The sequence below is a fragment of the Falco peregrinus genome, chromosome 6 (assembly GCF_023634155.1).
Source record: "Falco peregrinus isolate bFalPer1 chromosome 6, bFalPer1.pri, whole genome shotgun sequence".
Lineage (NCBI taxonomy): Eukaryota > Metazoa > Chordata > Aves > Falconiformes > Falconidae > Falco > Falco peregrinus.
In genome coordinates, this window is record NC_073726.1 from 83,127,127 (window position 1) to 83,141,952 (window position 14,826).

The following is a 14,826-nucleotide window of genomic DNA, read 5'->3' on the forward strand; positions in this document are numbered from 1 at the left end:
GCCGCACAAATCTCTTGGTAGCAGTAAACTCGCTGCACAGACTTCATTCCTGAACACATGTTCAAAGGTGATAAAATAAATGCAGATGGTTTCCCAAAACCTCAGTGGAGCATTTTTTACTGTTACTAAATGGACTGTAAAAAAACTAGGGAAAAAGTGGAGAAAATACAGTTTGACAGAGACAGGCAGTTTCAGAATAGCATTTGGTCGTTTGGGAGAAAAGCTAAATAAAATGTGTGTTTATAATGATCTATTGGCAAAACAATATTGACAGAGCATCTAAGCTGCCTAATGGGAGTGAGTTTTAGAATGTTTAAATTAAACTAGTGTTGCGAGCTGAATATTTTGCTAAATTACTTAACACACATACAAAGAAGTTGGATAGGAACTATGAATTCATTGTGCTATGACCAAAGTTGACAATAAAACCACCCCCAGCTACAGTGAAAACAGAATTAGGCCTTAACAAATTTATTACAGGCTTTGTTTACAAACTTGTTACAAAATTATACAGCATCTAATGTGTACACAGGATTTACAAGAACGCGTAACTGATGTGTGCAATTGCTCCGCTCTCTGGTTGAGATCTGCAGGTTTTTCTTCGCCCAGGGCCCAATCCAGCTTCCACTGGAGAAGGTGAGAATTTTTCCATTGACTTTAGTGGAAAGTGGATCAGATCCAGAGGGTAACACTTCCGTTCATTGTTATACTGGGGTGGGAAAGAGGCAGCCAATCTAATAACCTTATGCACCATGCTTCTTTCTCATTTAATGTGTTTCAGATGACAGGCGTTGTACTTACTCTGATACTTTTTTGCTGGCTGATTATAAAGTACCTGCTGCATTGGTAAAGTTGAAAGTCAAAGGCCAGTTCCTCTGCTGAATTTACAGTGGAAAATACCAAATTTGTTTTCTTTGAACCTATAAGGAATGAACCTCCCTTGGTCTTCAGTGAGCAGAAACAAAGACATTAGGATCAACTCTGATGTTGTTTACATTACTGTAAACCTACGTTTTCTCAGCCATCATCAATAGAATTCCTCTGGATTTACAATGATGTTAACAAGTGTGGCATACACACTGTAGGAACAAGGTAGTTCCCAATTAATGTGATTTAACCAAGCTGAGTCAGTCTTCTTACTTCCTCTTGTACAGAGATAGACCTATCCACCATACTGAAGCATGGAGATCTCTAGTTAATGATCCATGGCGATACTGCTCTCAATTACTCACAGTATCTGAAAATGATCTCTATTTGTGAATTCAGGGTGCTAAAGCAGGTTTTTAGCTTGCAAAAAAATTCAGTGGGGCAGGGTTCCAAAAAGTATGCTTGTCCCACAAGCAGAAAAATTTAGTTTAAACAAAAATTTCCCTACTAGTAAAGCTAGCAAAAGCTCTGTAAAGATAAAAAAAATACAAATGTTTGCCCAGGGAGGAGAATGCTGGAAAAATGCTAGTCAGATCTACCAGGTACTGAGTTCCTTGCTACATTACATCTTTTCTTCCCTTTAAACAGTTGCCTTGGTATTGAACCTCTGAAGTTATTACTGCTTGAAACAAAATCAGGATTTAGTACTGTGAGGTGATGGTATATCTTGTGTGATAAATACCTTGGCCTCATGTTGAAAACTGGCTGGGTTCTCAAGACTTTTGCTTGTGGCCTCCCCTGCAGAATTATATCTATATGCTCCAGCCTGGCTCTCAGAGGCACTGCTATTCCTGTGCTTGGCCTCATGAGTGACCTCTCCAGTTCTCCGGTGGTTTTATGATGGTAACACTCTCTGTAAGGGACTAGGGGACACCATGCAATTTTCTGCCTTTGATGACCTGTTGCAGATTTGAGGTTGGTTCTCCAGTAGTGAAATCTGTATGAACAAAAGCATCCTGCACCCATGGTTTTGAGTGATCTCATTTTCATTTGTGATGCTGAACATGCTACAACAGTGAAAGCTGTAGTGTAAAAACCTAAGACTACTACAGCTGTAATGCTCTTTGAATGGCTGGTGATTCTCATCCCTGACTGTGTTAAGGTCTAGCTAGACACATATGCAGTCCAACCTTAATTCTGTTGATAGCCATGGCAAGACTCTCGTTTACTTTTATGGAAGTGGGATCCCATCCAGGGCATCATACGGCTAATATATAATAGACCATCTCTTCAAGCAGTGAAATTATTACTGTCCCCAGTGGAGCTGCATGACAATACAAGGAAGAGTTTGAGGTATATATATGCTAGTACATTTGTCTGTCCTAAGTAACAACTCACCTGTATAACTGAAGAACTTCATTATAACTATGGACTACCAGGATTTTAGTCACCATACCGCTCAAAAAGCTCTATTATTTCACATGCCTATGAAAGGTGCCAGGTTTGTTGAGCAGTTCAACATTATTTTTTCTTTCTGTGAAAAATGAAGAATGGATTGCTGAGGAGAAGAACGGCTTCATACGGGTGTGTGGCTTTGATGTCCATGCCAGGATATCATATCTTTCTTTACCACAATTTGCAAGCCAAGGGCTCTTTAAAGGTTAAGACACCATCAGCTTTGTTTCTAATTTAAAAGCTCAGACATAGAGGAATGATCCAACAATGCAAGCAGAAATAATTGATTGTGTGAGGAGGAAGAGGCTGATCACAATAAATAGTAAATTCTGAATAAATCATCTTTTATGTATTATATTAACGATCCATTTAGATTGGTTCTTGGCTTCAGTAAGTTTCTGCTACAGATATTTCAGATTGTTTTCATATTTTTTCTACAACGCACTGGCAGCATTAAAAACAGTTGCAAAACAAATGTTCTTCAAAAACATAAACGAAAGTTGCTGGAATATTAGCAGTCATTCTGAAATGCTAACAGAGGGAAAATGGTCATTTCACTGGCAACGCTGTCATAATACACAGAAATTGTTATTTTATGCCTGCTTACATCATTTGCAGGCTGTAACACATATTTTGGTCCATTATATTTTTGGCTGTGAGGAGTCAACACTGCATCCAATTAAATGTGAATGTATAGAATGGGGAATATAAATATGTACACAACTCTTGACATTGATCTGATTTTTAACAAGTTTACTAAATGACAGTCACTGGCTTGACAATACTGAATGAAAAATACTGATTTTACACAGATTTTACAGTAAGGTTATGGTATGCTGCCGACAAGCAGTGTCACAAACATAGTCTAAAAAACCCCGAAGTTGCCCACAGCAGAGGCACACACCCTTTGCTCTTGTTTATTGAGAGAGAAAGCTTATATACTGTAGGTTTGCTGAAGTTTAATAAATAAGGTCAACTTATAATATATAAAACAATATAAACATTTATATGCTACATGCATATCATATAATTTAAAGTAATAATTTATATAGCAAAGAGATGCAGATTTATGTTCTTCCTATTTTCCTTGACAACGCACACACACAGGAGGTGTCTATTCTTATCCATCTCCAGCCTACCAGTTTATTGTTTTCTGAAGTCAGTGCTCTAACATAAGTTTGGGATGTCTTGCATTGGGAGTTCCAGTGCTTGTCGTCGATTCCGCGGCAGCCGTTTTTTACAGGCTTGGCTTCTTTACACCTCGTTTCATAAAAGTATTGCTTAACTGGAGAGTTGCCTGTTTTAATTTCTCCCAGAACAGTTACCTGGTGTCCTCTAATGTCGATCGCAGATGATTTGTCCGTGACCCATAAACTTTCACTGTCACAAACGGAATATTCCCCTCGGTGGCTCTTGTGCTCTGCATACCTTTTCCGCCGAGAGGTTCTGTTCACCACCACTGAATTTCCAATATAATCCTCCATGAGGTACAGCGGCGGTGGTTCCAGCGGCGTGTTGTCACTCAAGAGGACGCGGGGAGAGTTGTAGCGTCTCTGCTGCCTTAAGAGGTCTCTATCCATTGAGATAACTGGCTGGAAGTCTGATTTCACATTTTCATCTCCATCCATGTCTTGCTGAGTGTCTGCTTTCTGCACCGTGTTTTGATAGTTTTCCTTAATATCTACCATCTGCTTAGAAAGCTTGTTTTTCAAAATGTCTGCCTGAATGAGTTTAATGATAAGAGAATTTATTGAATCTTCTGGCAAACTCCTTTGATCCATGTTGGTAGACTGGATGCCACGAAGATAAGTGAGAAATATCACATAAAACAAGATGGACATCACCTTGTTCACCTGTAAGATCTGCAAAGAAACAGAAAGTTAACATTAAAACAATTAAATAAGGAAGATTACTAGAAGCAGTAAACACAAAAATTTGGGTTTGCTTTTATAAGCATCTGCACTTTATAGATGCAGATAGGCTATGTGTTTCTTTGAAGATACTATTTCATTATACTTTATAATGAGTGCAACTGTTTTCTGACTTTTTTTTCCCCAGTGTTTCATCTATATTTCATGCACTTTTCAGGATGACCTTACTTTTCCTTTTACCATGCACAGTGTTTTATGCATATGTCAATTTTAGGTCCTTTCTCTACAGAGGTAGGTAGTTCTTGGGTTAGCATGTCCAGGTCTTGGCAGCAGAGAGAGGCCAGGCTCCTTTCACAGAGTCTATTCTAGAGTGGTTTAGTTTCAAAATTGCAAGATTATGCAGAATAGCCATCTCTCTAATGGTATAAAATGAAATTCTGACGTTGCTAAGTCTTGTCAAGTTTTTGAGTTGAGATTTCTTGGATCCATCAAATGGCTTGTGTTGAACTGTACCCTAAAAGCGTCGTCATACACTGGGAAATACATACTGTGTTTCAATAGCTCACTCTCTTTCTGGTGCTATAAGGGAAAGTACTCTTGAAGGAAAAGGATGCAGTCCAGCAGCAAAGTGTTTTTTTTGATAAATTTTGAACTTTAGAAAGCAGTGGTGAGGCCTCTGTACTACAAGTGGGAAATTCAGATGGATCCACAGATCATTTTGTACCACTTGTTTTCAGGGTTAGGGCCTAGGGGTTTTTTGTTGCTTTTAATTAAGCGCCTTCATTACATTTGTATAAAGTGAAACAAACCTGACAGTAGTTAAAAATATTCAAAAACAGATGGAGGACACTCCTCCTCCCACATGCCCCCACTCTCCCCACCACCCCAAAAATGGAAGAATCTTGTTCAAAAAGATCAAAATGAACTCAAGATCAAGATTTTGAAAAGTAAATGTAGAAGTGTGTTTATTCTTTCTATTGTACTTTACCATGCACTGCTCTATATGGATTCCTGTAGTGTCTTTGTAATTCTAGCTTCTGAGCATCTTCTAGAAGCTCATTTGTCACTTCTTTTTAAATCTTTCTGTCATCTTGTTTGTGTAGTTGAGAAGTGTGGGCATCCGTCTAAGGAGGTGTGGGGGTTTTTTTTCCTTGTGGATATCTGTATATTTTGCTCTCGCATTTATATACATATATATATAAATAAATAATTTTCAATGTAAAATACAAAATCAAAGAAGCAAGCCACACAATTCAAAACACACCTGTTCTATAAAACTGTTGCACAAGTACTGGATTGAAGGAGAAAATGTTAAACTCATGTCAGAGCACTCTCGTACCGTGAGGTAAGCCCTGGCTGTAGTACTGCCCCAGGTGACTCAGAAAAGTCTTGAACTTGATTCTTCTGCACTGCAAACATGTCCACCATGTGTCAGACCATTAGCACTCTGGGATGAAGGCACAGTTACAGGACATGGAATGGATGGAGTTGGAAGGACCCTCTGGAGATCACTTAGTCCAATCTCACTGCTCAAAGCAGCGGCAGCTAGGGCAGCTTGCACAGGGCTGCACCCAGTCAGTGTTTCAATATCTCCACGGATGGAGACTCCACAACCCCTCTAGGCACCCTGTTGCAGTATTTAACCACCCTCACAGTAAAAAAAAAAAAAAAAACAAACAAAAAAACAAACAAACCAACCAACAAACAAACAAAAAACCCAAAAAAGCCCCTCATGTTTTGATAGTATCACCTAAATCTCAGTTCGTGCCCATTGCCTCTTGTCCTTTCATGGGACACCCCTGAGAATAGCCTAGTTCCATCTTTTTTACTTTCTCCCATGAGGTATTTCTACACTTTGATAAGATCTCCCTGATCCTTCTCTTCTCCAGCTGAATAGCCCCACCTCTCTCAGCCTCTCCACATATGACAAACGCCCCACTCCCTTAATCATCTTCATGGACTTGTCCCTGTACGTCCATGTCTCTTCTGTACTGGGGAGCCCAGAACTGGACACAGCACTCCAGATGGAGCCTCACCAGTGCTGAGCTGAGGGGAAGTATCCCATCCCTCAACCTTCTGGTGACACTCTGGGTACTCTGTTTTTCCCAGAAGAAATTGTGGAAATATCATACCTCTTGAACAGAAAATTTCCTACTTCAAAAAAGTCACATTTTCTGTTTAAGAAGGATTTTAAAAAAGGAAAAAGTTTTACTGGAGAATCCTCTACCCACTCTAAGTAAAACTTCTTTTAGCAACAGTGAGTCCCCACTTCATAGTTTGGAACTGCAGCAAAATCAGAGCTACCCTCTGTGGATGTGTGATCTGCCCTTTTATGGACAAGAAATGTGTTTTCTCCATTCTCAGTTTGTCACAGTATGAGTTCACCTAAATCTAGACTGTTGCTTACAGCAATGTTATGCTTTGGAAAAAAAGGAAAAAAAAAATCTAAGATTTTCAGTTACCATACAATTACTGTCATACCTAAATAAATACTAACTTAATGTACATGGCTCTCAGAGCCCAGACCATGCTGTATAAAAAGACCTCTTCCTGTGCAATTTGGTCTTCCCTCAGTAAATTATTTGCTTTTAAAACCAGTAAAAATATTATAAAGCAGATGTAATTCAGCTGATTTCTTGCAGCGCTCAGAAGAGCTAACCCACATGCAGTATGACACACAAGGCCATAGGATGGTGAGCAAAACTCTGACAATGCTTAGCTCAGAAGCTGAAAGCATTATTCATGCCAACATGCAGCTGCATGTAATCACTGGTCTGCTTAGTTTCAAAACTAAGTGGCACTAGCAAAACACACAAGTTGGAGCAGGTGATGAGGTGGGAAGGCTGGAGTTCCTGCAGATTCTCTTTAATGTCATGCTGCACACAAAAAGGAAGGGCTAGGGACCTCAGAATTAGAGCAGTTCAAATAAGCTATTTTTCTTTCCCATGGAGGAACCCCACTAATGCAAAAAATGTTAAAAAGTATTTTTTCTGAACCTAACATGAAACGTCTTGTGGATATGATAGGAAGGGTGTTTAACTACTCTGAAACTTAACTTGTAGTTTGCTTGGGAAATCACTGGCTACAAAAGTAAAAATGTTTCAGAAACAATCTTTACATTTTTCTGAAATGTATCTGAGTGCAAAATTTGGAAAGAAGATGAAAACCCTTGGTAAGATCACAGTTGTCAGGGAGTTTCTCCAAGATTTTCACCTAGGAAGTTCGTAAGTGGTGTGTTCAGAAATTCCAGTCCATGACTTAAAACTGTCAAGCTGTCCATGAAGTCCAGCACCTCAGAATATTCTAGCTAAGAGAAAGGGATGTTACTGGGAAGCCACAGCTGATTTATGGCCTTGGCTCTATTTTGAGTATGAGACACCTTACATGTGTATTAGTTTGTAGGAGTTGACAACATTGCTTTTGATAAATGGCTCTTTGCCAAAATGGAATTTTGTGCCTGTCTAAATTGAAGATAATTTTCAATTTGTACCTTTTTGTGTGTGTCGTTAAATCAATGAAAAGGAGAAGAAAATGCAAAACATTAAAATGTTTACATTTTCATATTTTCAAAGTAAATCATTCTGATGTTTCTGGACATGCTTCAAAAGTTACACAATGCAATTCACAAAACAGAAAAAATGCTTGCTCATATAGCTCAGTGAGTAAGTTATCTACAGAAGAAACTTGCATTCAGGGGCAAGATTTCAACACAGGTATTCTGTCTAAGAGAAGACTGACCTAACTTCCAGGCTCCTGGGGCACAGGCTTGTATGGCCCTTAGCAGAAGTTACTCCAGCACAAGTAGCAATAGCTCCTTCTTCAGCTTTTTGGAGAATAGTATAAAAAAACCCCAATAATTTAATCTTTCACATGAATTTTTCTGTTCTTTCATTAAAAATTCTTAAAATTAAACTTATTCATTTCAGGTAGAAAGATAATTTTGTTCAAGCCAACCTTTTTCTAGTTAGCTGATGATTGTGAGGTCTTTTTGTTGTTCCTCAAGGTTCTTCTTGAAATTTTCCAACTGTAAACCCCTTAAATGTTACATTTTAGCTGTCTTTGTGGACTGTTTGCAGTCAAGTAAGTGTGGTGAATGGTCCTAGAAATGGACACAATACCATTTACACTCCTATGGGCAGTACAGACTAGATTTCTATATTTGGGGTCTGGGTCCCAAATAGGCTTAGGAAAGCATTTCCTTGGTGACCCCAGAATAAGTGCACAGCCCAGTAGCATGCTCCCTAGTCCAGTATCAGCTGAAGTAATTAGATACTAATTGTGCTATGAGTATTAACACTGGTACTTGAGCTCGGTTTCCATTTCCATGGGCTGTCAGGTCAGCTGTGACAGATGTATGACAGCACATGACTTAAATAAGGTCTTCAGTATGCACTGGATATAGACACATCCATTTGAACCCCTATAATCATCTTACCGTGCAGTACCTGCTACATACCTGTCCTATAAGCCATGTGGTTTGTAACACAGTTAGTTTACATAGTGTGAATCCAGAAGAACTGATCCAGCACCTTATCTGGATTCACACGAAAAGGTATCCCTTGTTGACCTACCAGCTTATGGCAAACCCATCATTGGCTGGGGACACAATAGTGGCTGGACATAATGGTAGACGACTTGTCTCACTTTGTGCACTGTGCCACAAAGACAGGAGGCAGCTACGGAGGATGGGCATTAGCAGCCTCACATGGTCTTGCTGCTGGGATATCCACCTTGTTTTCTGTGCCTCTCCTTCTGTATCTCCCAATTCCTTTTTTTATTCCGTATCTTAGAAGTTCAGCAACAGCTGCTGACATATTCCAGAAAGCTGTTCTTCCTGAGCAGCTGAGAAGCTTTGGACCAGCTCTGCTAGTGTGCTTGCTGTGCTATTCTGTGTACCCTTTGTGATGTCTGGACACATGTTTGATGTTTTGAGCTCTTGCTAGAGGTAATTAAAAAGGGTGCTCTCACATGGCTCTCAAATCGGCCATTAATGGTGCTTGGAAAACACTGCTGTGTGCAATTTGGAAAAGTACTGGACATCAAGGTAGGAAGCCTTTAGTCTCTTTGAGTTCATCCCTTTGCATAGTAGTCCTGCCCCATTATTCAGAGATACTACCCTGGCTTTCAAAAGTGATTGCAAACATGGCAACAGAAGCAAAGAAGACCCTTAAAGGAACAAGGAGTAGAACTGACAATTAGGCATTATGAATGGTCCAGAGGGTTTGTGGGAGCACGTTATCACACCACGGCAGGAAATCCAGCATATCCTGGTAATACAGAGTCAACTGTTAATTTGCACTAAAAATGTTTGACTTAGAGATTGCTGACATTAGTGGCACAGCAGGTAAAAGCAAACACAATAGAAAAAGAAAAGCTCGTGCACTGCAAAGTTGTTTGATCTTTCAACTATATCTTAGTTTTACTCTGAATTATTTTTATTCTTGCCTTTCACTGTGATGTTAGCAGGGTATTAATGCTGTCCAATCTAGGTGTCTCAGTGAAGGCCTACAGTTAGGAGAAGTAAATAAGGTTACCCATTGCTTCCATTAATAAATTAAATCCCCAACAGACTCTGGCAAACCACTTTCTGCTCTTTTCAGACTCAACACTTTCCGTAGTGTTCAAAATCTTTTGTTTAGTTTCATTTTGTTTGTGGTGACTTAAAAAAAAAAAAAAAACAAAACAAACTATTGCTTTATTTTGATCAGTCTCTGAACAGCCTACACAGCTGAAGAGCGAAGTGTCATTTAATATGTTCTGTGAAAATAATGAAATCCTAGTACTGTGAGATACTGCTTAAGTATTTACTTTTAAGTCATTGCTAAGAGGAACTGGAATAGAGGGAAAAGTGACTGGTGAATTTTACATTCAGCATTGTAATACCCGACATGATTTATGTAAGTCAGCTTGAAGTATTTGGCACTTTCTGAAAAATTTAAGAGCAGCTTTTGTTCTTCAGACTGAGCAACGAACGTTCACTTGTGGTGGCTGACAGCTTATTCAGACTTTTGCCAAAGACGACAGTGTAATTATTCTTAGGGCTTGCTAAGCATTGTTTTCACAAACTCACAGAAAGCAACAAGTAGCAGAATGCCCTGTTGATTCCCTCATCCTAATAACTATGTTGAGAAGAAATTCAGCCCTTCTCCTCGGTGCTTAGTGGGACAGTGGAAAGGTACAGAACAAGAAAAATACCACTGCACACTGAATATTCTGGAAGATGGGAGTGTGAAATAACTGGCTTTGAAAATTTGCACTGCATTTCAGAATAGTAATTGACTATCTGTACAATATGTGCCTGTAGAAGGATTTATTAAGGTAGATTGCTGTGGAGTGCTGAATGCCCCAAGAGGCACTATGACCCTCCTGAACATTTCCACTTCTCAAGATATGGAAATTTCAACACATACGGATTGAAACTAAAGCTTTCACAAGAGCCAGACCCACTAAGAAGCCGAAGAATTCAGAGACAAAATCAAGTGGGACTGAGTTGTGGCAGATTTAAGTGTTAACCCTCCCATCCTCAGGGCCAAGCAAACTTTAAGTCAGAGTGAAGGAATTTGAAACTAATGCATTCCTTTTGCAGATGGGCTGGGGAGCGCAGCTACACACCGTATCTGAGGATGAGGCCACCAAAGTTTCTTAATCTCTGCAGCAGGTCAGTTGCTTTTAGTCATGCATTACTCAAGGTCATTTTCAAAAGAGAAGACACATCTGAGCGCTGAGCCCCAATAGCCTCCAGTGAATGGTATATACCTAATCTCTTATGGAAATAGAGTTCAACCTACGGAGCCACTGACATTTCCTTTTCCTCTTTAAATGACTGGCTGAGCAAAGCACAGCAAGGCAGCTGTTCACTCAAGTATGAAAAGCTCATCTGCACTTTGGACCAATCTGCAATACTATTTCTGATTATCACTGTGACCATGACCCTACTAGCCATTGAGGAAAGCTTTCCCAACTGGTGACATCTTTCTGAGGGACAGTTTTGTGATAATACATGTGCTGCGAGGAGCTATCTGCTTTCTGATCAATTAAATGTGCTGTGTAGAGCTGCAGCGATATTGGACACAGCTGATTGCAAGGGCAAGTGTGTATATATTTGATCTTTCCAGAAATGTATCTTTTTGGAGGTCAAAATGTGATCGCCTTACATATACCTGCCCATTTCCAAGTGAAAGGTCAGGAGCAGTTCCTCAGTGCTTACCTCACTACTTGGAACAGCAGCTGCTTCTCACACCTTGTGCAAAGTTAATTCTGTTAGGTTTTGGCCCTGCACCTTCCTCCCCCGCCACCGACATCGTCTGGAGTTCAGGGCACTCGAGACCCCCCTGGAGGCGTTTGACGCTCCCCAGCATCCTCTAGCAATCCCACCGAGGGACCTGACTATTAATAATGTCTGGTACATTATCAACTGTACTAGCTACATCCCCAGGTCTATAATCAACTCCAGAAGTAGGCAGGCTTTTCTCAGGCACAGATAGATCTTGTTCTGTTTTGATTCCTCTCCTCACTGACATTTTTGTGACATGTTATTTACACCTGTTTGTCTTTGCCCTAATTGCTATGGTATAGTTTTGCATTAACCAGTTGACTAATTAATCTGTGTATTGAGAAGACCAGAACAAGACTTTGGGGCTAGGATTCCGATTTCTCTGATTTGTTGGAAGAGTTTGGTCAGGTCCAAAAATCTGTTCTTTACTTCCTACATCCGCAAAGTAAGGAACTTGATGGAATGGTGTTGGGGTTTTATTAGCCTGTATATATATCCTGACATCCTTTGCTTTCTCCTTCAAAGATCTGGTTGTTTTAGCCCTACTGAGAGCAACAATAAAGATTTCCTCTCTCCACACAAGGCACAATAGCATTCCAGTATGATACCCTGCATGCTGCAAGGGAGATGCCTGTCTGTTTTGAGAGTAACAAGGAATCATAACAAATATATTTCCATAAATGTTCTTGGTGTAAATCATCCTCTGTTTTCTTTTACCATTCTCACGTCACTTACAGTTGAGCACTCCATAAGCTTTTCTCTTAGTTAATACTTTCAAAGTAGGAGGACTGCCATTGTTCCCATTTTAAAGAGCAGAAACTGGAATACCGAAGTCAGATATGTTTGCAAGGTCATACAGATACTCTGTTGCAAGTTGGGGTTTTCATGTTGAAATAGATCAGGAAAGTCTATCTGTAATGCTGCATGGAAGTCTGGCTGATGAATGACAAGCATGAAGAGCAAGGAAATAAAACCAATGCCATCTGAGATGAGCAATCAGCCACATCTCAGTCATGACAAAGAATTAAAGCCGTTGTTGGGTAAACAATTTCCACAAAAGCTGAAGTATTTCTACATATCATTTACAGCTTAGCTCTGAAAACTGCCCAAAGTAACAAGAAATATAAAGGTCATATCCTTAGCTAAATTAATGAATTCCAATGACTTGACTAGACATGTGCTAACTGTACAAAACCAGAAGATTTGCCCAAAGCTTTGTACTTGCCTTGTTTTGTTTTGTTTTTTGAGAAGTCATTTGCAAACAGAAGAATAGAAAGCACTGGAACTAATTCAGGGTAGTGGATAATTTAAGCTGATAAACTGTTTGTGTGTTAGTTAATCTTTTCATTTCTCTTTGTTAATAGCGGCAAGGCCAAGCAGCAAACAAATTAAATTTGCAGCTGAATTTGGAGGGGATGCAAACAGCAGTGAGCAAAGAGAAATACAGTCTCTGCTGGGGAGATGGAGACATAAAATATTGGCAGAATATTACAAAATGAAAGTCAAAGTAGAAATTACAAGCTAGCTGCTAGGGGAATAGTGGTATTGTGCAATGATATACAGACAGGAAAAGGAATTCAGAAAGGAATAATACCTGATCAGACTCAGGAAAGATCTAGAACTTTGGAAAAACACAGTATTTAATAAATGCAAATGCTGAGGCATTACATTGCAGAGCTAGGAAGGACCTGCCACTTTTTGCAGCACAGCAGAAAAATTGGGAGAGCTGCTTGAAAGTTGGAAGGTATTGTATGAAAAGAAAATTAGGAAAGAGCAACAAAAATGAGTAGAAAGGTTGTATAACTGAGCTTTGAGGAAATTGCCTTGAATATGCAAGCCTTTGGTATGAGCTGACAGAACGGGCATGGCAGAAAACCCAGTGCAAAGATCTGGAAAGCGTAAGCATTGGTGAAAGAGAGCATTCACTTTAGGATGGGGCAAAGGAGTGCAATCAGGAAAAATGAGATTAAACTAAGGAAAGGGAAGTTAGGCTGATCATCAAAAGCAGTTCTCAAGGTCTGCAAGATGTTTGTAACAAACCCAAAGCCACACCAAAGAAGCCTGGTTTCATGTTTCCTTGCAGCCCTGAAACTCCATCTAAGTCTTTTTTTAAAACAGTTTGAAGATCCATTAACCTTTCAAGTCAACCTGGACCTACTTTGGCTCAGCCAGGGCAGATTACTTGTTTTCTATTAAAGTCAGGCAATAGTTGCAGTTCCTCTTATTTTCGTCAGAGAGATGCTTTAAGGGCTTAAGCTATCCATAATTAAAGTTGAGAGCAGTCTTCCAGATGAAACTCACTTCTTTCACCTCCCCACAATTCTGGGGGGGAGGTCAAGCCAGGTCTCTGGATATATTAAAGGCATGACTATATTCGGTGTAACCTTCTAGAAAGAGCAAGGGAAGCCTTGAAAATGGTTAAGGTGAAGTGGTCTACATTTATAACAGACTGCTCTCATCTTTCTATGTTTAAATGCCAGGGGTGGGTTTTGTTTAGCTTGGTAGCAGGAGGAGAAAGGAAAGCACCTCTCAGATTATCAGAATTTTGTCCCTAACCTGCTAGGCAGAGATAGAGCAGCCTTCTAAAAACCCTGTAATGTGGGACTGTCTGACATGGTTTTATACTTACACTCCCACAGGAGAACTCATTTTGTAGGAAAAAAAAATGTAAAAAAAAATAATAATTTTAAACTGATATTTTTGGGGTTTTCTGATGTTAGGAAACTCAAGAGAAAAACTGTTTCAAATGGTGAATTTCAAGATCATTCTTTTGCTGGATTTTAAATTGCAAACAAAAAGCTTTCTGTTTTGTTTTAGTTTAGAAACTGAAAATTTCTTCTTCCATATTTTTTAATACTTTCCAATTTCTTTTTTCTTTTATGAAATCAAGCAAGCCAACAGAAGAAAATAAGAGTTATAGTGTCAAAAATGTTAGTCTCAGTATGAAAAATTCTTAAACCTAGTTTATGGCTACAGACAGAACACAGACCCACAAGGAAACAGAGATACAGCAATAGGGAATTCTAGGTCAAAATGAAATGAGCTTTTGTTTGGTTAGAATAAAAAAAAAAATCCTGAAGTTAACCTGAGATATTTCTGTCGGGGGAAAAAACATTTCTTTGATTGATTTTCTGACAGCTCTGTTGTCAGCACTGAATACGGATATTTGCCTTGAGAGCAGAAATGGTGGTCAGGTCAATGCCTCTGACAAAGCTCAGTCAAATTTTCAGGGTACCATTTACTTAGAAGGAACAGCACTGCGGCTTGAGAGTTTCTCCCAAGCGATGGGTAGGAGCCTTGCTGTCCCTCCACACACAGCACACTGCCACCCCGGCCGTGCTCCAGGGGACTGGGGCTGTG

At 39.6% G+C, this 14,826-nt stretch overlaps 1 protein-coding gene across 1 annotated transcript in view; it reads right to left on the reverse strand.

The window, feature by feature from the left end:
* Positions 1-455: 455 nt before the first annotated feature.
* The window catches only part of NTF3 (neurotrophin 3), a 54,920-nt gene continuing 40,549 nt past the window's right edge, over positions 456-14,826 (reverse strand). The window contains exon 2 of the mRNA XM_005234742.3: positions 456-4,184. Within this exon, the coding sequence (XP_005234799.1) occupies positions 3,390-4,184 (795 nt within the window). The 3' untranslated portion in view covers positions 456-3,389. The remainder of the gene's footprint in view (positions 4,185-14,826) is intronic.